This window comes from Rhinolophus ferrumequinum, chromosome 18 (assembly GCF_004115265.2).
Source record: "Rhinolophus ferrumequinum isolate MPI-CBG mRhiFer1 chromosome 18, mRhiFer1_v1.p, whole genome shotgun sequence".
In the NCBI taxonomy this organism is placed as follows: domain Eukaryota; kingdom Metazoa; phylum Chordata; class Mammalia; order Chiroptera; family Rhinolophidae; genus Rhinolophus; species Rhinolophus ferrumequinum.
Window position 1 is genome coordinate 44,393,650 of NC_046301.1, and position 24,214 is coordinate 44,417,863.

General features: G+C 42.7%; 1 protein-coding gene across 2 annotated transcripts in view; it reads right to left on the minus strand.

Annotated features, from left to right (window-relative positions):
- Positions 1-8,657: 8,657 nt before the first annotated feature.
- The window catches only part of XPO7 (exportin 7), a 77,049-nt gene continuing 61,492 nt past the window's right edge, over positions 8,658-24,214 (minus strand). For both annotated transcript variants that reach the window (XM_033134101.1, XM_033134100.1), the window contains exons 16-28: positions 23,499-23,579; positions 22,492-22,555; positions 21,968-22,076; positions 20,903-21,009; positions 18,545-18,633; positions 17,719-17,826; positions 15,642-15,724; positions 15,205-15,419; positions 14,887-15,025; positions 12,949-13,109; positions 11,906-12,004; positions 11,213-11,340; positions 8,658-10,249 (exon numbers count right to left, since the gene is read on the minus strand). In XM_033134101.1, the coding sequence (XP_032989992.1) occupies positions 10,156-10,249; positions 11,213-11,340; positions 11,906-12,004; positions 12,949-13,109; positions 14,887-15,025; positions 15,205-15,419; positions 15,642-15,724; positions 17,719-17,826; positions 18,545-18,633; positions 20,903-21,009; positions 21,968-22,076; positions 22,492-22,555; positions 23,499-23,579 (1,477 nt within the window). In that variant the 3' untranslated portion in view covers positions 8,658-10,155. The remainder of the gene's footprint in view (positions 10,250-11,212; positions 11,341-11,905; positions 12,005-12,948; positions 13,110-14,886; positions 15,026-15,204; positions 15,420-15,641; positions 15,725-17,718; positions 17,827-18,544; positions 18,634-20,902; positions 21,010-21,967; positions 22,077-22,491; positions 22,556-23,498; positions 23,580-24,214) is intronic.

Sequence of the window (24,214 nt, forward strand, 5' to 3'; positions counted from 1 at the left end):
GGCGCAGGGGAAACGGGCCGTGCGCTGCGGAGGGGCCCAGTGAGGTGAAGCCGGACAGGCGGCTCAGATCCAGGCTGGGTCCTGGGCAGAGGCCTTGGGGAGGGACCAGGCCCGGCAGCCCGCGCCCGCTGCCTGTCCCGCACTCGAGGGAAGCGGATGTCTGTGCCCGTCCGAGTTCCACTCACCCCTGGGGCTCAGCCCTCGGTCCCCGCTGCCCTCACTGTGGCTGCTCAGTGGGCGCGGGTTCCACCTTGGACCGGTCCTCCGAGCGCTCCCTCTGGGCTCTCACACCGACCTCGTCGGGCCTCACCCGCGCGGCCCGCCGCAGCTGTTATGAGGCCTGCGAAGGGCACCGGCGCTGTCTAATCAACCCTAAAGGAGAGGCCCTTCTCTTCGGCCCCGTTGCGCCATCCTTTCCTTCTCTGTGCCTTAGAAGCACCTGGAGGGCCTGTTAAAGCGCACGTGCTACAGGCCCCACTGCCCTTTTTTCATTGAGCAAGTCTGGCTGGGGCCAAGATCATTTGCATGTCTAACCGTTCCCAGGTGAGGTGGGTGCTGCGGCCCGGGACCACATTCTGATCTAGGGCATTTACTGTGGTCTACAGCGCCAGGCCGCCCAGCTTGGAGAGGCTTTGCCACCAGGAGGAAGCAGCAGCATTCGCGCTCCTTTGTGATCACCGCCTTTCTTCCTGTCCTTTCCCTCCCCGGGATTGTGCTAGGACTGTGGTCCCCAGAGTCAGGAAAGCCCTGTTTCCAGAGGATGATTTGTCCCATGGCAGGGAAGGGGTGGGCAAGGGGAAGGTGACCAAGAGGCCAGCTGCAGCAGCTGGGGAGGAATCCAATGAATGATTTTACCAGGGCCAGCCGCTTCACAAACTGCGGTTCACAGGGCACAGAGATGCACTTCCACGTTTGTTTGGGTAGGGTAGTTAGAGGACAAGCCTTTTCAGCTGACACACCCCTCCTCCTGCTCGTGAGACACGTCTGTTTGGGAGTCAGAAATAACTGGGGATCTCTGCTATTGCATTCTCATCCTTCACTCCTATCCTGGAAACTTCTCATCTACATACTATAAGGTTCACTGATTTCCAACAAAGGTGCCAAGGTAATTCAATCAGGAAAGGGTAGTCTTTTCCAAAAATGGTGCTGGAGGATATAACTGGATATATCTCTCTCTGGATCCCTGATTGTAGCTTCTGCTGTGCAGGAATCAACACTTGTTTTTTCCTTTTTAAAATGTTAACTTTATTGAAAAATATATACAAAAATGCACTCATTTAAAGTGTAGAATTTGATGATTTTTTGATAAATGTACACACCTGTGTAGCCATCACCACAGTCAAATTATCATTTCCATCACTCCCTCGAATTTTCTTGTTTCCCTTTGCAGTCATATCTCCTCTTGATGCCTAATTAGCATTAGGTAAAGACCTGCTTTCTGACACGATAGGTTAATATTGACTACTCTAGAATTTCACACTATAAGAAGAATCATACAGGGTCTTTTGGTCTGCCCTCTTTTGCTGAACACTATGTGTTTGGGATTTATTTATCCATATTATTGCTTGTATCAGTCGTTTGTTTCTGTTTATCGTTGAGTAGTATTCCACAATTTATATATCCAGTCACCTGCTGGTAAGTTGCCAACTTGTGTCAACTTGGCTAGGCTACTGTACCCAGTTATTCAATCAAACACTAACATAGATGTGGCTGTGAAGGTATTTTGTTGATGTGGTTTCCCTGAAGAAGTTCAGTCTGTGGACTACAGCTTCAGCTCCTGCCAGAGAGCTTCCACCCTGCCCTACAGATTTCAGACTTGCCCTGCCAGTCTCTATAATTACATAAGCCGATTCTTTGTAATACATCCCTGACCGATACACCTATTGATGGATATTTGGGTAGTTTCCAGTTTTAGACTATTATGAACAAAAATGCTATGAATATCTGAGAGCAAGTCTTTGCATGAACATACATTTTAGTTTTTCTTGGATAAATACCTAGGAGTGGAGTTGCTGGATTATTTGGTCAGCATATATTAAACTTTATGTAAAACTATGAAACTATTTTCCAAATTCCTGTACATTTTGCATTTCTACCAGCAATGTATGAGAATTCCAGTTGCACGACATCTTTATTAATACTTGGAATTGTTAGTCTTCCTAATTTTAGCTGTTCTGTGGATATAGTGACATCTCTTGTGGTTTTAATTTGTATTTCTTTGATGACAAGTGATGTTGAGCATCTTTTCAAATGTTTATTGGTCATATGTATCTTCTTTTGCAAAATACCCATTCAAATATTTTGTCCATTTTAAAAATGGTTATTTTGGGTTATTCTTTCTATTGAGTTGTAGGGGTTATTTATATATCTTAGATACCTGTTTTGTGTCAAATATATGTATTTGGAAGACGTTTTAACTCCTGTCTATAGTTTGCCTTTTCATTTTTTTAAAATGGCATCTTTTGAATAACAGAAATGTAAAGATTTGACAAAGTCCAATGATATTTTTTTCTTTCATGGCTCATGCTTTTGATGTTTTAGGAAATCTTTGCTTAAGGTGGTGAAAGTTTTTGCCTAAGTTTTCTTCTAGTAGTCTTGTAGTTTCATCAGGAATCCAGTTGAAGTTAACTTTTGTGATGGTGTTAGGTCAGAATCGAGGTTCATTTTTTTCCCAAGTAGATATCCAGTTTTTCTAGCACCATTTTTTGAAAAAAAGACCATCATTTCTGTATTGCATTATCTTGGCACTTTTGTCAAAAATCAATTAACCACATGTGTCTATTTTTGAACTTTATACTGTGCCGTTTATCTATCTGTCTACTCTAGTGTTGATACCACTGTCTTGATTGCTATAGCATTTTAGTAAATCTTGAAATCAGGTAGTTCAATCCTCCGACTCTATTCTTTTAAAAAATATTTTGGTTATTCCAGATTCTTTACATTTTTATACAAATTTTGGAATTAGCCTGTCAATTTCTACAAAAAAGGCTTTTGGGATCTTTCCTGGGATTTTGTTGAACGCATAGTTGAATTTAGGGAGAACTGATATCACAATTTTGAGTCATTCTATCCATGAACATGTTATAATCTCTCCAATTATGTAGATCTTCTTTAATTGTCCTCAGCAATGTTTTATAGATTTTAGTGTGCATGTCTGGAACGTATCTTGTTAAATTTATTCCTATGTATTTCATGTGTTTGGATGCTGTAGCAATAGCATATATTTTAAAATTTCATGTTTTTAATAGTTTTAGTATCTAGAAATACAATTGGTTTTTGTATATTGACCTTGCAGTCTGTGACTTTGCTGAATTCACTTATTAGTTTCAGTAGCTTTTTTGTACTCCAAATCATTGCATCTGGGAATAAAGAGTTTTACTTCTTTTTTGATCTGCGTGCCTTTTCTTTGTTGTGTCTATTTGCTCTGGTGAGGCCCTCAGACACAATGGTGAATAGAAGTGGTAAGAGTGCACCTCCTTTCCTTGTTCTTGACATAAGGGGGAACACTGTCCTTCACTTTTAAGTATATTGTTGGTAGATTTTTCCAGATGTCTTTTAACAGATTGTTTCTTTCTATTCCTAATTTGCTGAGAAGTTTTAATCATAAATGGGTATTTTTTTTGTAATGTGCTTTTTTTTTTTTTTTATCTTGACAGGACCAGCCTTTTCTCCTTCATGTTGTTTATATGGTGAATTGCATTTATTGATTTTTTGAATGTTAAAACAGCCTTGCATTCCTAGGATCAATCCCACTTAGTCATGATATCCTTTTTATATATTCCTGTATTTAGTTGAGGATTTTTGCATTTATGTTCACGAGGGATATTAGCATAAAGGTTTTTTTGTTGTTGTTTTAATGTCTTTGTCTATCAAGTTTTTGGTATCAGGGAAATGCTTGTTTCATAAGATGATTGGGAAGTATTCCCTCGTGTTTTCTGATTGTGTGTGTGTGTGTGTGTGTGTGTGTGTGTACAATATCAGGTGCTCTGCCTGCAAGAGCAAGGAAATCTTGGCACAGAGTGCTCTGCCCTCATCTCCTTACTGTCCCGTGCGTTCTATGCCTTGACTCAGTTGCTGCTCTATTCTGGAACCTGGGAATCATTCCAGAATCCTCTTCCCTTTACTCTCCACAACCAACTAGTCACAAAATCCTGTTGATTCTACTCCCCCACCCCCACTATTTTTCAACTCTCCCCCCACAGCCCTTGTTTTGGTTCAAATCCTTATTATCCACTAGCTGGTGGATTAAACAAAGATTCGTCACTAGACTGCTTTGCAAAGCGACCTTTGGTGGAAACTTAAAGCTTTTAGGATCAAATCCCAACCTTTTGTGCCCACCCGTCAGACCCGTATAACAGGCTGCACTGTCCCTCCAGTCACGCTATTTTTGCACCTCCTGGAAAGGTACAAGACGTTTCAGGCCTCAGTGTTTTTGCACTCCCTGAGTGTTTTCCTTGCCTTCTTCCGACTGCTTGTTCTGCTCGGACTCCCCTTTGGGGCTCCTCCTTTGTACCCCCAGAGCACACTGAGCCGTGTGATGATCATCCTTTTCAGCCTGTCCACTCCACTCAGTTCTTCCCATCAGGGAAAAGTCCGTGAACAGTGACTCTATGATCACCACTGCGGATGATGGGTGTGAGGTCACGGGGCGTGTGAACGCGAACCTCCAGCGGGCGTACGACTCGGTGGGGTCCGACGGCCGCAGCCGCCCAACGCGGCCCTCCCCCAAGAGCGCTCCCGCAGCCACCTGGCAGTCACGCCGTCTGCCCAGACGCAAAGCTGCCGGCAGGTGAGCGCGCGGGAGTCAGAACTGCGCCTGCGCAGGGCGGCGGAGGCGGGGCGAGCGACGGCGGGGAGGAGGACGCGTCCGCGGAGCGGGCCTGTTACAGACGTCGCGGGGACGGCAGAAAAGCACAGAACCACTTCCGGGGCACGACGGCTTCTCGCGAAGTCGTGCCGGGGCACGGGTGGACCCTTTCCGTCTTTCCTTCGCAGGGTCGGGGGGCCAGTGTCGGTGGCTTCTGCTCTTTTCCTTTCTGTAGAGAGGGCTGTGGCCACGAGTGAGTTTAACTCGCCCAAAGCAGGCCACCGGACCTCTCTCTGCTGGGGCTTCACCCAAATTCGGTCCAACCACTCTCCACCTCCAGCTACCATTTTTTGCAGACTCTACATACATTCCAGATACACATCCTTTTCATCCATCATCTTTTTCATGTGGTCCCCGCTCGTAAGGAGCACATTTTGGTGGCTGAGATGGGGAGAGAGAAGGGGAACGACTGCCTCAGACATTGTCGGCCCCAAGACAGGACGGGTCAGTAGGGGGAAACGGGAGAGGAAGTGCGGCTCTGCCGTGGGTCTTGCAAAGGGTAGGTGGGCAAAAGGCATTCAAATCTAGACAAAAGGGGGGTTCTGCAGATCAGGACAAGGCACGAAGTGGCAACCGTTCAGTTGATTTGAAGGATTCTGCTGCGGCATTTGTAGCTTGGTTTGCTTTGTGAGAAGAGCCCCAGACTTCAAGCTGTTCAAGGCTGGGAAATTGGTTTTCTGATAAATAGGAATGATAATGGCCGGTTATATTCCTAAATAAAGAGAGGGTCCTTTACCTTCATTGTATAATAATCAGTCTTTAAGAGCTGAGGGGAGATGGCGTGGGTTTTCTGACTTGAGGCTGCTGCTCTTGCATTCGCCCACCCTTTCATCGTCAGTCTCTGCACAGTGGCCCCTCTGAGCTTTACGTAAGGCAAAATCTGGTGTCCAGTTCATCAGTTGTTATCCTGAGTTTGGTTGGTTGTCCTCCACACCTTGAATCTAGACATGTTTAACTTGGTATCCATTGGCTGGCAGGGATTAAGATTCCCGACTTGTCACTATTTAACTCTTCGTAACCTAGAGGGATGTTTTGGGCCATGTGAATGATGCTGTATGCTTAAATCTGTTACGAGTTTCTGTCTTCATGGTTATCAAGCAGACTTTGAAATACACCTTATTTTGCCGTTTATAATGCGCACTTATTTTGGGCCAAATTTGTGAGAGAGAAATAAGGATGCGCATTATACATAGGTAGAACTGATTCCATTTCCCTTAAAGTTTGGGCCAAAAACATGAGTGTGCATTATATACGTCAAAATGCAGTAACTGTATGGCGCTTGTTAAGTACTGCTCACCATGTTTTGGATTTAGTTTGTACTGGTGAGGGAATCTTACGTAGAAGAATGGCAATGAATTCGCCTTGCAAATGTTTTTTGCTTTTCTTTTGTCTCCTTTGCGGTCACTTATTGTCAAAAAGTACTTGGCCTATCGTGGATGCTAAGTATTTGATGAATGAGATAGCAGCAGTCTGCCTGTCCTGAAAAACCATAAGAGTTTTCTAAGGAGAATATTCCAAGCTTGATTCTGTCCTCCAGTCTGATCATTTAATATCCCACTGTCTGACAGCTGATTTCTTTAGTTGACCCACTGCTCCTGAAATACACCAAAGTGGTTGCCAGTGAATTCTAGGGTATCAGACACACAGGGTGGGTGTAACAGAACTCAGGGATAAGCTATTGAGGTAAGAATTCTTAGCCATTATCTAGCACCTAATTGGCAGTTGTGTTAATTATGGCTGGTTGAGTACATTATCCTTTCAATTTTAAAAATATTTAAAGAACTAGGACTTCTAAGTAGTTGTAAACATTTACATTTTTCAAAGCCTTACTATCAGATTTATGGTTTTTGCAGGTTCCCTGTAATTATCTTTGCTCTCCTTTTTTGCTTTGGCACTTTGGCAGCATTACATGGCAACACAGTTTTGTAGATCTAGCCAAAAATCTTGAGTAGGGAGCAGGGTTGGCTGGGAGCAGATAGGATATAGAGGTGTTTTGGCTCTCTAGATTCAATTTGTTCCCAATGACCACAAATATTTTGGAAGGTGGTCTGTTTCTGCACTTGGTTGAAATTTCATAAAATACCAGAACATTTTTCCACTTGGGGGGAAAAAACAAGTTCTTAAGACTAAGCTCATGTTTGCAGAATATAAAACTATTATTCCTTAAATTATAAGAACCTAAAATCTGACCCTGAGCCAAACCTCTTCTTCCTTTGTCTGATTTATTCTTTAGTGACAGTAGATAATCCTTACTTGGGCAGAGCCAACAAAACAAATGTATACATGCATACTACAATTTAATAACTGCAATAGACTTGAGGTGTTTTCATTGTAAGGTACGACGTGTGTCAGGAAACACTGTCTAAAGCACTGGACTTGATGACCATACTGCCCAGGATCGCCTAGAAACTAATAAACTCATTTATTAACCGAATAAAACCACATGATTTCTTGGGGAAACTATAAAGTTTAAAGACAACTGGTATTCACATTTATTAGGTTGAATCGTGAAACTAACTGACCAGGAAAAAATACTTTTTTGGGGGATGTCCCCTCTTGTAATGGTCACAAGAAACAGCTTCACTGTTTAAAAACTTTGATGTGGTTGTGGGAGATTTTAACGATGGCACTTTGTCATGACTGGACTGCGCTTGGGCCACAATGAGACAACCACCTCTGGTGTTTCTTGCTTCTGAAATCGTTTTTGTGGAAGGGAAGGGAGGGGTCTGGTTTTGCTGATCAGTCAGCATCTCAGGATCGTTGAGGAAGAGGAGGGGGTCTTCAGGTACTTGTGAGAAATTTGTCTTATTTACTACAGAATTAGAAATCCAGGTCACTGGGGTAATGTGACTGGAGAGTTTTGCATATTAAGGAAGCCTGGCCACTTTACATTTTTATTAGGCTTCGAGTCCGACTTGGCTAAGATGAATCACCTCTATCTGCCTCTAGTCATTAGGATATAATTTTTTGCCTTTGAAATAACTTAGGTTCAAGATGGAACCCAGAAGACAGGAAACGCAGCAGTACACCTAGACAAGAGTGGCACTCTAGAGGCTGTGATTCATCAGAAATCTGTATCAAGGTACGATTCCTATCTGTACCGATCCTTTCCAATGTTCTGGCAATGACAGTCCCTCATACCTAAGTACCATGTCGTATGGGGATGAGAAGTAGTCCCTGGTAACTGTAGTGTTCTTCATTTGATGATTCTGGCCCTTGAGGTCTGCAAAGTAGTGTAGGAGCTAACATTTTATCTTTGAACTTGTAAGGGTCTAATCTACATTAGAGGAGATGTCAGCCCATTAACAAAACTGGACTTTCTGCAATTATCACTTCTCTGCTGGTTGCCATATTACCTGGAAGCTAGTAAAGAGGCCGAGTGACTTCATTTTTAGAGTTGTGGACAAGCACATAACATATGTGTAAATATACACTATTTCCTCACGCATATACACAACCCCTCACATTAGCATTGGTTCAGAATCTGTAAACACTTTTTAGTCACTTTTTGTTTTTTACCTTGAGTCAATATAAACCTCGTTTGTCAAAATGGTATGAAAAAATGTAACAAAGTCTTTACTGTAGATTATTAAATTGTATGGTGTGTGTGTGGATATCAACTAAACCAATCATACCGAGTCACACTTAGTCCAATGAGAAACAAGGTAATTTCACAAGGTTGAGGGGTCCCTATCATTCACTGGCTTTCAAGAATGCATGTTTCAAACAACTTCATGTGTTCAGTGAGAAATGTCCCTGTAGACACACTAGACTTGATTGCTGAAACGGGTCAGTAGAAACCATTGAAGTTTATTGGCGGTCACAATGCTTACACTGTATGCAGCAAACACCCTTACAAGTCTATCCGCAACCTGATCACGCAAGAAAGGATTCACCACACAGTCGCCAGAGGAGAAGGAAGAAAAAATTAACAGGCTTGTTTCTGGGGGTAGAGGAGAGAAATAAAAATAAAACCTAATTGATGAGTGTCCCATGGGCAAGAGCTGAACTAGAGATGCGTACAACTAGCAGCAACAATTGTGGAAAAAGTACAAGGCAAATAGCTTTCTCCATTAATTTTCCTCTGTAGGTTAATTTTTTTAAAATAGTCAAAACATTTATTATGGTTTTCATTTTATAAAAAATGTATATTTTTAAGGGGGTGGGCGAATGTTAAATACTTCATGCTAGGCAGACCTTGTTATTAAGAACCCCTCCACTGTAGTCACTTCCTCCAGTTCATACATTCATGAGTGCAGGGTACATATATAAATATCCACACGCGCACATCCACACACACTGCCTCAAGGGCTGGGGAAGACAAAGTTATTGGCCACACGCAGTCGGGCCTCTGGTGGACTCATCCAGATAGCTCCGGAAGAGAGCAACTGGCTCCATCTCTTCTCTCTGGTCTCCACCTTTACAGAGACCAAGAACCCTAAATCATAGTTATATCCGACTTAAAAGCAAGAGGCATCTGTCTGAGGATGAGGGTAAGCAAAGTGGGAAAAAGGGTGAAGCTGAGAACACCAAACACTTAGCTGGAGTTGTCCGGCACTGCAAGAGGCCGAGGGACCTCGGGCAGCATCTATGCCTGAAGGGGGAGGGCCGGTGCTCCGCATGGCTTCGAGTTCCTAATAACAAGGGAAATACAGTAACAGGAAGGCATAATTTGGGGGCAAGGAAAGGTCAATAAGAAAAAATATACATTTGGAATTTTTACTTTTTTTTTTTTTTGCCTCTCTACACTGTGTCACTAAATATATCTCTGCACGTTCACACATCCTCGTCCAGTAAAGCTTCAGGCCACCAGAATACACATTTTTTCCTCACTCGCATACACAACCCCTCACATCAGCATTGGTGCACTAGACTCTGTAAAAATTTTTCAGTCACACTTTTTGTTTTTAAACTTGAGTCAATATAAACCTTGTTCAAAATGTTATGAAAAAATGTACATGTTTATACAAGGCAGGTTGTGGCAGGACACTGGGGGTTCTCCCCCCTCGGGTGGCCCCAGGAGAGGGGGCTGGAGTCTCACATATTGTGTCTCTGTCTCCTCCCACCACCCTTCCCACCCCATCCCCCAAGAACCAGCAGCGCCCTGCCCCCGAGTGAGTGCACTCACACCCCTATTCCCTGGGGAAACAGCTAGCTGACCTGTGCCATTTTCCCCACACCCCAGAGGAGGGAGCCAGGATCAGCCAGGCCCTCTCCCTTGTAATTGTTCGCCCCTCTGGGCCAGACCAAAGGGACGCTGCTCTGTACAGGTAGAGTCCAAGGAGGTGTCAGCTCATCATATCATTGCTATTCACGCCGTAAGTGGAATTCTTCATCGAGTCGTTGACTTCTCGACGGAATGCTGACAGGTTCTGGGTGAACCTAAGAGAGGACGCATGTAGGTTGGGGGAGTAGGGTGGAAGGGAAAGGTCTTTGCCTAAAACGTTTCTAGCAAACAAGTGGCAGAGGCAGAAGGTATGAATTGATGGGTTGTTTCTAAGGTCCATAAAACTCAGTCTTAAGACTAAGGGAAAACTGGATTAGTTCTGTCCCCCTTTCTACTTGGTAACTTGGTGGCAGGCCTTGAGATCTGGTCAGATCTGGGGGGGGTCTGAGGCCCACCTTGGGCTGATGGCAGCACAAAAGGAATCTCACTGACAGAGGCAGGAAGTAACCCTCACAAAGGCAGAGAATGAAGCTACCTCATTTCTTAATGCCAAGAGACTACAGCACAGAGCTTGCTGTCCGATAGGTAGGCCCCAGCCACATGTGGCCACTGAGCACTTTAACTCTGCCTAGTGCAACTGAGGAACTGAATCAAATGAAATGAAATATAAAATTCAGTTCCCCAATTGCATCTTAATAATTTTAAATTAAAATGCCATATTTTAAACAAATGAAAATTAATTTTAGAAAAATCTGACATTCAATTCAGTTACTGGAGACTTCGAAGTAAGTTTGGAACAACTTCAGTATGGGAATCTACTTTGTCAACTAAATTTTATGGAATCTAAGTACAAATCAAGTACTTCTGATGAAAATTTAGCATCTGAACAGGATCCTGATGACTTAATATAAAAAGAATGTTAAAATTCTTAATTTTTAAATATTAATTCTATTTTGGATACGATGAGTTAAAATAAAATATATTAAAACGAATTTTCTGTTTCTTTTTACCCTTTTTAAATGTGGCTACTAGAAAATTTAAAATTACTCAATGTGGCTTGCTTTTCTACTGCATAGCACTGCTTAAATGGCCTCGAAAAGTCAAGAACAGTCCCTCGTTTCAGTGATTTGAAAAGCAACAATTGCCTAGGACTTCCTCGCAGGGCCCTCTACACTCACCTGTCTCTGTTTTTTGTTAGAAGATTTCGCTCTATGCCTTCCATCAGGTTTTCGAAACACAGATGCATAGCCTGCTGCTTCTCCGGCGGCTGGCTGTTCACGATACTGTTCCTTAGGTCAGAAAAATACTGTGGGGCCAGGAGTGAGACAGGGTAAGGAGAGAAGACAGGAAAGGCAGATTAGCTCTCCATCATCTGTAGGGTCCAACAAGTGTTCTTCGCCAAGACAAAATGGAATATCTACTAAAATTGGATGCCTTTTTTTTTTTTTTTTTTAAATTCAAGCAAGCACCTGCATGGTAATGTCTTTAGCTTACTGAACAATCAAGAATTTAAACTCTGTGAACATTATCAGGGCCACCTGATCCAGATTCTTCTTTTCGAGGAATCTCTAAACTTACTTAGGTTTGTTTATGGCAGAGCTGAAACCAGAACTCAGGTCGCAGGTGCTCTGATCTCCAGATACACTCTCTCCTTGTAACACTTCCTCATCCTTTACCTTTGAACTGCCCCACGTGCTGACTTCTAACAGTTAATTGTGTTGTTCAAAGCACGAATAGGATATGCTTCAACAACGGTCCATTTTCCCTCTTTCAGCACTGTGGGTGTTTCTGTAAGTGTTTCTCACAGCGCCCTGAAACCTACGCGCCTACCCCAGCTCCTGGCTCTGGGCCCAGGCAGCGGGCTCTCCTACCTTTTCATTAAGTAGTATCAAGCCAAGTAGGGGTCGGGACATAGACCACTGGTTCCTACAGTCTTCGAAGATGATGATGTTCAGCACCGTTGACAGCATCTAGAAACGAGAATCTGAGGCAGTGACCTACTGTGTGGCTGGCTGCCCAGGAGAGAATTCCAAATTCCAAATAGAGGAGTTTTTTAGGGTGACGAGCTTTTTCTGTCCAGGGTAAACCAAATTATTTTATACCTTCAATTTTCTATTACAAGGTAAATTTTTCTTCTAAGACATTTCCTTTCCTGTTCTTTAAATAGGTTTGATAATTCATTTAAAAATGGACCTTCCCAGTTCACCCAGGTTTGGGGGATGGGATGGGTGAAGCAAATGATTACAGTGCAATCACCTTGTACTACAGCTCCTTGAACTTGTGTGATGTGTGAGAGGACATAGTTTTATAACATTTGGGGGACGTGATAAGAATGCGAATTATTTCACTGCTTCCTTAGAGAACAATGTAGACAAAAGTGAGATTGGTTAAAATACTATTGATTAAAATCTAAATAATTCCATTTTCTTATCTATTTTTATCCAGTATATTTCTGCACATCTTATTTTTGAAAAGATACTGCATGCAAACGAAGTGACGGCAACACGTAGTTTGATCTCTTTGTGCTTACTTCCCTTTGTCCTGCATTCTTTTCCTATTTTGCAAATGGGAGTACAAGCTTTATGGCTGGATCCTGCCAACTCGTGCTCCATTTGCTGCCACGAGTGAGCAAAGTCATTGCCATGAAAGAAGAGTGTTCATGGGATCGGCCCAAAGCACAGGGGTTGGTGTGACACTCACAATAATTCAGAACCTGATTTTTTCAGATTTTGTATATCTAATGATTACTCAGCACACTCAAAATTGCAATGTTAAGGTATAAACTTCACCTGGGCAGCATTCAGCTGGTAAGAGATTAGTCAGCCTCATCCTCTTGCTCGGCCTCCCCGCCTCACAGAGAGGTTCTTCCACTGTGGGACACCCCACATTGCCTCCGAACCCTCACGTTCCTTACCTGTTGGATCATCTCTGGATGCTGCTGCATGATATGCAGGAAGCGGTCACTCTCCTGGTTCAGGGGCGTCGTCCTCTTCTTGGTGCTACGTGATAGTTGCTTGAAGAGGTATGTCACAATGTGGTCCAGGCAGGAGCAGCAGCCTGTGCATACCATGGTGTCTGGAAGAAAGAGGGGCAGGGATGGAATAGAGCAGGGACCCCGACCTGCTGATGGTGACCTGGGCAAACACCGACTGCCCTTAGCGGAGATCCCACAGACGGTCCAGTCAGACTGTGGCCAGCTGAGCCATGGCCTCTGCACGGGAGGCTTCCTGTGAACCTCTCACCCCATCACAGGTCAAATTCTACGTCTCAAAGTGAGTGTATGATAATAACATAAGTACATATTAGTGAAATTATGACTCATCGTGGTGGGGATGTATGTCCTCTGCTTCATAAAAAGTAACAAGCAGTTCACATACAGCAAGTACTTGTGTTAGTTATTGTGCTGAGGGTTTTATAGATATGATCTCTAACCGATCCTCTCGAGAACTCCAGGATATAGACGTAACATTTTACAAGTGAGTCCACCCAAGTTTGGAGAGGTTATATGACTTGCCTCAAGATCTCACTGCTAGTGTTTGGAAGGGCTGTGATTAGACCCCAAAAAGACAGAGGTGAGAGCCCACACTGAGTTACCTGGCGGACGTCACTAAACCCAGCGTAGTATAGCCTATCAACACCTGCAGTTGTTCGGGGAGGCTACTGTCTCCTTTGTTTATCTCTGAAGTGTCTCGGGGGAGTGTGGCGCGGGGAGTTGGGGAGGAAGTGGGGCTATGGGCATGTACTCATGTCACTAAGGTGACAATGCAGCAAGCCTGTGGACAGAGCTCTGACCAGGCAAGGCTCAGGTCAGAGGACTAAGGGGTGAACTCTTAAGAGTAAACCATTCTGTTTCGTTTGCGCAGAAGTCCCTCTATTTTCAAGCTATAAAACCGCATTCCAAGGTAGGGTTGGACGGCCCTTGAAATGGTTGTGCACCCAGCTGGAGGAAAATGCACAGGTGTGTGGGGAACTCACCACAGCACAACCCAAAAGTCATCCTATGCATTTGCAACGTATCATGATTACTTTGCAGTTGACTTAACACTCCTATTTGTTTTGTTCAGCCTAGTATAAAAATGTATTTTATTCTCTGAAAACATATACACCTACTGAAATCGCTGGAGGGCAACCTGGGGACAAAAAGGTTGACAGGAACCAGCTGGAGTAGAATGCAAAAACTTACGGAGCTGGCTGTCTAAAGCTCTTCCACAGCTTCTACGACCTCTGGAGAGAATCCAAACACCCTCATATGGCCAAAGGGCCCCCCTTGTCCTCTCCAGATGGGACGTGCCTATCTCTCTTTCCAGTTTTGTTTTTCTTCATTCTTTTCTGCACGGGTGTGCAGCCACCTGGATTTCTGCCTCTTTCTTGCCTCAAGGTGCTAGTACTTGCTGTTCCTGCTGCTCGGGAGCCTCCCCCACTAACCAGGTAACGCCTGCTCAGCTTTACACATACGCTTTTACACAAAGCCGTTCTCCTGGCCAGCCTTCCTTGACCCCACCACCTCCTCAAATCCAGTTTAGATTGTACTTCCTACTCCCCCTACTGTACTGGGTAAGTAAACAGCAGGTGCCTGTTTATGTGTCTGTTTCACCCACCAGATAAAAAGCTCCTAAAGGAAAGGACAGGACTGTGTGTTATTAACCACCGTACCCTCAGTGCCCAAGCACATGCCTGCTCCTTAGGAAGGGACGAAAGTTATTTGCGGGATGAGAATGTACCCAGGAATTATGTACTCTGTTGGTAGGGCCAACTCCTCAAAGCAGTAATCCTATTGGATACCGGGGCAACAGCCTCTCTTTCTGTTAAGTGGTGAAAGCCAATCACCCACCCAAGCCAGCCAGGTGCTTACCGAGTGCAGTAAGTCCTTCCGAGATGGAAGAGAGAATATACATGATGACGTGAGGTTCCAGGCTTGCAATAAAGTTCATGTGGTCCTGGGTCAGGACTTCCAGTAGTGAATAGTAAGACTGGCTGAGTTTGGGGTAATCCTGTGGAGGAACCAACAGGAGGACAACCATCAGCTGAGTTCCCTCCAGACGGGAAAACAGAAGACCTAGTAGGAGCTAGCTTATCGTTCTCCAGAGAAACATTCAATCATGGTCTCAGGCCAAGGAAAGACTGACCATGACGAGGGGCTCAGAGCCTCTCAGTGAAGCTTAAGGCTTACCAGGAGATCACTGTGGGGAATAGAGAGAAGCAGCTTGATGAAGGTCTGGAGAGCGTTGTCCAGGGCATCGTCTCCATAGAGACGGAAGACTCCAAAGTTGACATAACTCCCACTGAGAGCAGCTTTCAGCATGGAGAAGCAGATGGAGATGCCCTTGAGCTTCAGTGCATAGACTTGATCCTTTGGGACCTCTCCTAGTGTCAGGATGCGATTGCCTGAGTAGACACGATATATATACATATTTATTCAACCACGTTACAATTGATAGTTTATATACCAACACAACCCTCCTACCCCAGAGGCCCTTAGAGCAGCTGACACTATAAAACAAATGTATGAGCAACTCAGCACTCTCGGCAGTGCTGTCCGGGCTACTGCAGAGTGTGGCGATGGAACTGGATTTCACTTCCAGGGGCACGCTCCTCTAAAGCACTCACCATACATTGTTATCATCTTGCTGGTTTCTCTGAACAGTAAGATGCCATTGGGGGAAGAGACATCGAACTGGAGTCGCTGGGATCTGAGCAGAGAACACAGGACAGAAAGTCAGACGAACAGGACAGAAAGGAAGACGGGTACTCCAGGCTCTTATCTGGGTATGTGGGTGATTCTTTTTTCACTAACATGTGCAGATTACCTATCCTCATGTGAAATAACCAAGTTAATCAAAGCCATTTAACCAGTTATTGCTTGTATCTTGAAGACCAATATGCTAGATTCAAGTTCTGCTGCTCATGAAATGAGCACACTTAAATGAAAATATTTCAAGGAAACAAAAAAAAGAGGCAGCAGATAAAATTTTTCTCTTAAATTTCTGAATTTTATTTGATGAAAGCAAACCTTCTACCACCATCACTTCTTGGTAGTACCAAATCACAGCCTTTAGACATTAATCGACATTTACCTTTATAGCTTCAGTGGCAACTAAGTGAAATCCACTTTATAAGAAGTTACCACTTTATAAGAAGAGAAGACGCAAAGGGACTGGGAATGCTACAACCCAAGTCAGGCAGGGAAGGAAAACAGTTTAAACAACCTGAGTTTTGAATTCTGACTGTTCCCTAGACCAGAGCAGCTCTTCTTTGGTTCGCTCTACCTTTTAATGAGCTTCACTGACTCTAGTTGTAAGGACTCACGCTCAGGTGTCCTTCTTAATTCTTTTCTTCCCTCCCCATGCTGACCCCATCAAGATCTAGCTCTACAATATGCCCTGAATCCATCCACTTGCCCTATAGTCCTTCTGCTTCCACTCTTGCCCCCTGCAGTCCCCTTCTTCATGTGGTAGCTAGAATTATTCATTTAAATAATGTAAATGAGATCACTTTAACCCCTTGCTTAAAATACTCCAGCAGTGTCCCACTGGAACGGGCATACATACTCATTCTGTGCCACTGCTGTACCAGGTCGCTTGTGGTCTGGCCCCTGCCCACATGCTTGAGCCCACCCACCATGGCCTGCCCCGTTCACCATGCTCCCGCCAGTGGCATTTTTCTGTCTCAAGTCCCAGCAAGCAAGCTCATCTCCTATCACGACTTTTGCAGTTGTTTTCTCTGTTGAGAATGCTCTTTTCCCTTCTCTTTGTAGGGCCACCAGCATCCTTCTCGTCATTCAGATCTCAGGTTAAATATCACCATCTCTGAGAGGCCTTCTCTGACCCTCTTCTCCTTCAGTGTCCGTTTTATAACCTGAATTTTTTCATAGTCCTTACCATCGTCTGAGATGATTGTCCATACTTGTTTTACTGTCTGTCATCCCCCCAGAATGTAACATCTAAGAGGGCAGAGGTTTTATCTGGCACAATAGCTAAGAAACAGCCTGGCAAAGAGTAGATGCTCTCAAATATGTATTTTATAAATGAATTAACTCTTGACTGTAGGCTATAGCCTCTTTGAATATTACCCCCTCCTTCCCGAAGGTAGTTTGAAAAATTATTCTCTCAGCAGTGCCTCGAGAGGCAGATAGATACACAGACCTAAAATTCTAGTGAAGTTAAGGTGCTAGATTTTTCTTTTTTTTCTTCCTTAAATTGTTGGGCAAATCTAAAATTTGGTATTTTGGAAATCATTCTCATTTCAAGTAAATCTTTACCGATCCTGCTGCAATTTGCCTAACAAACACCCTTCTTAAGAAAGGGTATTCTAATGTGTCCTGTACCACTCGCAATCGTCTTTATGAAATGTGATGAACATGGCATCATTATCAAATGTTAACTTTTATGTATATGGGCAGGGAAATCAGAATCTTGGTTGCCAAATTCACTTCTTACAAGAATGTATACCTTGAGACACTTTTCAAAGTGACTAATTTCCTGCAAGCAGATACGGCTTTGTGTGGTTGGGACACCCTTCTTTCAAACAAAAACATACATAAACTTTTAGAGGTTTTCAAATTTTGATAGCAGTGAACCTTACTATCTTCCACAATCTGCCCAAAACACTACATAAAGCAAATTCTCTTAGGGCTGTCTCAGATAAAGGGGCAGTTCTGCCCTTTGAAAATCTTCTTCCTGCTTACCTATTATGAACTAATTCAGCCATCAGCTTGAGCACAGGTGTGGTACAGGCTGGATCATGGTACCACAGCTCAATCGCCCGCTGGAGAATTGGCATGTAGGATGGATATCTGCAAATAAAAAGCTAAGGAAGAATTCTGAATCCAGAAAGGTACAGAATTTAAAATAATTCTCAGCACTGGCCAAGCACAGGACTATCAAATTACAGTTTTCTCATTTCCTATCTCTTGCTTGCTAATCTTGGAGTCTTTCTAACCAGAAGGTGCTAAAGTGAATGTATATCCTTTAACTTGTGACAGGCATCTACTAATCCACTTTCAATTTACATAATGCCTTTCTTCTGAAGAGCACAATATATTTCATACTGTTATTCATCCCTTACCACTTCTGTGATATGATAGGGAGTCAGCTATTTCTGTTATATAACTATTGGAGAAACAGAGGCGCTCAGATTTGAAATTTGTTCAAGGTTATGAAGTCAGTAATATTAGACTTTCTAATTCCTAGTATAGCTGTCTTGTTTTAGTAGATTGAGATGTCTTTCTTTCCCACGTGTATCAGTTCCACAGGCATTTGTATCTGGGTCCCAGGGAAGCTGGGACACCACCTCATTTATTTCTGTCTCAGTGACGAGAGCAGGCAGCATTATGCATTAGACCACTGTGGAATGGCAGCTTACAAGACATACGGTGGGCCTTCTGGGTAACTCTTCACCTTCTCTGAAGCCCCCCCCCACACACCCCCACACCCCAGGAACCCCCTCGTTCCCCGATGACGCCATCACCCATGCACACTTTAGTTAAGCCTTGCTATGATATGTTAGGATACATCCATTCAAATAGCATCATGAAGCTGGTCTTGGCATTGAAGGCGAAAGCTATCCCTCTCAGGTCTCTTACTAGGCCAACTAGAGTTCGCTGTAGAAGGCAAAAATATGTTAAAATAGAAGAAAAAGCAAACCTATAACCACTTGACGGGGACTTCACCTATCTGTAATCAAATTCTTCCTCCCATCATTCAAGTATTCTTTCCGAAATATTCAGAATTGATCTCTTCCATACGAAAATGAAATCTTTTCACTTGAACAATTAGTTTTGGAACTTTGTTATACTAAGAAAAAGGGATATTTCCTGGCTTATCACAGCAAAAATAGAGACGGTTAAGTTTTAAGACATTAATGTAATAAATCGTACATGGAAAGTGGAAAAGCAAAAAAGCTTATTTAAAAAGAGGTAGAAAAAAGAAAAAAAAAGGGAAAAAAGGTCCACACGAGAAGAAGGAGAAGAGACACATATCCTGGGACCAAACCTAATGACACAAGGGTACCAGCAGCACCATACAACCTCCAACGGAGACTCTGCCAGGAGGAAGACAAAGGAGGCCACAGGCTGCCTGCAAATAACAGCGACGTGTCTAATGCAGTCGTCAAGGGCTACACTGTACTCTTACAGAAAAAGACCGAGGCCTAGAGAGGTCCAGTAACTTGCCCGCAGCCATGCTGCTAGGTGGCAAGAGGGCCAGGATTAGGACTCCAAATCTAATGCTCTCTTTCTCAATACAACTTTTACGTGCAGGCCTTGAACAGTAATAAGATTGCTCTTAAAAGCTGTCATCAGTTGGCTAAAGGACGTAGCACATTTGGGATACTGACTTGCTTGTCAAAAATGACTGTATCTCTGTTAACAGCCTGCTTTAAGTGAACAGTTCTGTTCCTAAACTGATACCGTAAGCTCGGTTTTCAAGTCTAAGATATGGTCAGTCTAAAAGACTTGTTACATGAGGCGTGACAAAGATATGGTAATGGCTGTAGTTTGTGGCCATGGTGGTTCTTTTCATTAATTTTACTTGCTTTGTATGGAAATAATGTGATAAGGAAAAGGGCTGATATTTACTGACATCCCTCAATTATCCTTAATATTAGTTGTCAGTCGAGCCTACATTACTGGTATGTTCCACACTAACTTAGCTTTGAATGGTAATTACCTCAGACTCCAAAACACTGATATAAAGAGGAGAGAGAGGTGGACGAAGTGGTGTCGCTCTCTGAGTTTGCTGCTGACCCGGAGACAGAAAACTAAAAGGCTTTCTAAAGATGAAAAAAATTTTTAGAATGTCAGGTCAAACCTGGCATTTTGGGGGGCAATGCCCCTGGCTATTTGGTAGCTCTAAAATGCAGTCTGTGTCATTATTAACACTGCAAAAACGTCCTACAAATGTTAATAGCACAGTGTCTTCTAGTTTTGGTACTGAGATCTTATAGCTAAGGAGAGCAAATGTACATGAAGCAAAAAGATGAGGAAAGCAAAAATCTAAAAATGACAATTCTGAGAGCCTGAAATCAATAACTAAAAGTAACTTTAAAATTCCATATATATGGAAATTTGTAAACCCTTCTAAATGATTCATGTGTCAAAGAAGAAATCTTAATGGAAATTAGAAAATACAAAGAACTGAATGGTAATAAAAATGTTACATATCAAAATTTAAGGATTCTGGAGACCTGTTTCACAACAATGAATATACTTAATGCCACTGAACTGTGCACTTAATTATGGTTAAGACAGTAAATTTTATGTTATGTGTTTTTTTACTACAATTTGAAAAAAAAACTTCTGGAATAATATACCTAGGACATTTACAGTTTTAAATGATTACATTAGTAAAGAAGGGCTGAAAAGAAGTTAGAACAGAATAATCCCAAGGAAAATAAGTGAAAATAAAGATTAAGAGATGAATGAAACAGAAAACACAGATAAAACAGAGCTAAAACAAAGCAAAAAAAAAAATTATTTTTATTTTTGCAAAGACTAATAAAACTAAGAAATCTCTAGCAAGACTGATCTAGAAAAAGAGAGGAAGCACTAAAAAGGAGTATTAAAAATCCAAGCTAAAGATACAACAGAGATATAAAAGGCAATGCAAAAACATAAAATAACTTTATGCTAATACATTTGAAAACTTAAAAAATCCTAAGGGCTGCTTAAGAACACATTTTAACATAAAAAGAGAGTTTATAAATCTACACTGGCTCTTCTATTTCAAAATTCCGGGAGTCCAAGAGATTAAACAAAAAGCTGAATCAGTGGAAAATTTATGCGTAAGCACCATTTTCTGTACTGCTAATCTAGTCTCTATCAGGGACTGCCCTCAACCACAAGCTGGTCAGTCAGTGGGTGAAGGACTCACCTTCGCCTCTTGCTCATTGAAACTATTCGTGCTAAACATCTGGGCCACAGCCTCAAATGCTGCTGTGAGTGGCAGCATGAATTGCTCATACTGATCTTCATCCTCTCCTGTAAGGAAAATAAGGAGGGTATGACCTCAATATACAGAATTCAAAGCTGCGTGTGTATGGAAAATCAGATGGTCAGAAAGATGAGCAGGCCCAAAGGTAATTCAAGGGGCCCTTTATTATCGCAACAGGTATTAGTAGTAATTTCAGAATAAAATGTATATACAGAAAAGATTTTTTAAACTAAAGTGGCAGAGATCATCTAGTCCAGGGATGTGCAATTTTTTTCAATCCCGAGCTAGAATATCAGAGGTTCATACGTGTATAAGGTACTATGTTGTATTTATTTTTCCTCAAGTGAGAACTATAGGCAGCTGAGGAAGGACTGAGTCTGGTGTATGTGAACTAGAGGAGACTCAAACTTGAATCAGGTGCCTGTGGAGACTTTATTCACACTTTTTTTCAGTTATCTTTCATAAACCTAGAAGGTTTTTATAATGTCATTTTAGTAGAATTTAAATAGCTGAAAACTATGATAATGCCATTCTGCTTCAGTTATTACTTGGCTCCAAACTGCTAATATAACAACTAGAGCTAGACCAGTGCTTATGCCCTCTGGGTTCATATGTGCTACCAAATTGGGAAATAAAGTTTTCTTGACAATCTCAGGTGGGTTGCACCTTTCAGGTGGGGTGGAGGGGTTATCTGGCCAACAAGATGCATTTAGGAATCTCAATTCCCACTTCCCTTATTTTACAGATGAGAAACATGAATAGAATTTTAAAACCACTGCACATCAGCTGAAAACTTCAGGCCCATATTGTTATTCTCTTCAAGTTACAGGGACCACGATAGCGTGATCTGTTCTTGGTGAAATCAGACTGTTATTTCAGATAGCTTTGCTACTGCTGAAACAACAGAAAAGACCTCCTCCTCCCCCCATCTAGTTTTCTATCCTCAGGTACAAGTTTAGAACAATGCCAGATTACTTCGTGAGCCTCTAGGATTTACTGCAGTACCTAAATCCACCATGAGGAGACGCCCAAGTGCTGTGTAGAAGGTAGTTCGACACCGCATGTCTGTCAGGTTGGACTGATTGTTAATACCCAAAAATGAAAAGTGCTCGCTCTATTGAAAAAAAGAAAACAAGTTAAAACGATAAAAACATGGGTTAGAGGCAGAATGCAAGCCAGTAATTTTAGAATTACTGAGCCCTTCAAGCGAATGGCTACATCATCATTCCTTAAGGGTCTGAGGGGTATTAAAAAAATTTTTTTTATTATTATTATTGTTACCTACAACTAGTTGATCTTAGTATGAATAATGGTAGGCAACTTCACCATAACTCAGATCAGCTGGATCCCAAAGAGCAGCTCTGATGACAGTAAATGTAATCTGGCAGTGTGATGGGAGTCAGGGAACATTCTTTGGCTGTAGCAGCACAAGGCAAGGGACCTCAATCGAACCATCTCCTTTATATGTTGAGAAAGTGTGTGTGTGGGTGGCTGGAGGGTAAAAGCAGGAAAGGGCTAAAATCACTCACCGTGTGATTGTTCAGCATGAACTGTACCGCACTAAGCTTCACTAGTTTCCTTACACTACTGTACGTAAAGACAAAGGCAGAAGGTCAAGGAAAGCGTGATGCAAACCAAGAATTTTTAATGCAGAAGGAAACTTTCTAGGATAACATACGGTTTCTTTCTTTAGGATGAATTCTATCCCCAGATAATCTTATTTTTCTAAGCACTTGAGTATAAAACTGCCAAAAGGGAAAAAGAAATGCGTCCTTTTCTAAGCAGTATTTAACTGATCAACGAGAGAATACCCATACCAAACTCCTATCTGTAAGGAGAGAGAAAGCCCCGCAGTTTCCCCCAAGAGTCATGAATATCCTAGAGGAGCTTTTCTCAACAGGACTTCTAAGAAAGAATAAGCCCTAAAGCCGTGCCCTAAGGCATCCATTGTGTATGGTGAATTAACATTCTCTGCTATGCACTCAGAATGGTACTACCTATGTATAATCTTTGGGAGAACAGAGAAAAAAGTCACTCACATACTATTTTTAGGGTTTACTTCTCTTGCTGACCTCTGGTTGCGAAAGGCTGTCTTAGAGCAATTCAAACTTTACAGCCGACCTAGTCCAAGTCAAGAGGAAGTACAGCCACTACTTTTATTGCAAAGCTTGTAATCACGTTGCTTCTACCCATAGGCTGCTAGACAATCAAGATGGACTTTGCCACCACTGAGGATGATAAAATCTTGGCCATAAAGAGTGTGTGCAGATCAGACAGGTCTGTTGGGTATTTCTGGATCTTAGAGATAGCTAGGGATAAATCTGCAGGAAACTCTTAGCTTGTGCGTTGGCTCATTTTTGGGGGTCTGGAGTTATTCCTGAATCCTGTGTGGTCATTACCTTTGGATCCTAGGAGAAGGGAAGATACTTAAGTACACACAAAGCTAAAGTAAAGTAAAACAACAGGCGGCCAGGATTTCTAAGAGGTGGCACACCACAGTTCCTGTTGTACACAGCAGCTGACTTAGAAAGGATATCCAATGGAGAGGTCATTAAGAAGCTGTAGCGTCTTGGAGGTGATTGGTTCACAGCGGCCCCAGTACTTCAGGTTGGTGATGCTGGAGGACAAAAAAGAAAAAAAAAAGCAAGAGACACTTTTGATTTGCCTGGTTTCCTTGAGGGTTGGGAGAAGAAAATCATCCATCAAGAATCACCACACATCTGCATCACCAATTCACAGACATCACAACCACAAAAAATGGGTATAAAATCTCCGTACTTACATTTGGTTGACTAGAAAAATTATCCTTCAGATAATCTTCACTACTTGGTTCCAAAGCTACACTGGCCCATACCCAGGCCCTTGGAATTCTGGGGCACTCCAGGGCTGATTTCTGCAGCAAGGGTAAGAGATTTCTGCGGCAGTGATAACATGCAGACGTAGGCAATTCTGCACCTGCACATCCACTGTCAGCTGCAGAATTCTAGTCGCCCTTGCTTCTGGGTTCTCGGCTGGCAGAGTCCTTTAGACCCCCTTTGCTTTTTTCATCTTAAATTATGAACCAGCTCATGGTTAAGAGTGTTTAGGATTCGGGTGGTTGGAAGGACACAAAATGTCACTTTGCACACAGCCCTGGGTAATTTGGCTCCTAGTGTGTGCTTTGATAAATTGAGCTCCTAAAAAGGGGGAAATGTAAACAAAGGGGCACAACTTAAAAAAAAACACAAAAAACCACAACAACAAAAAAGGGCC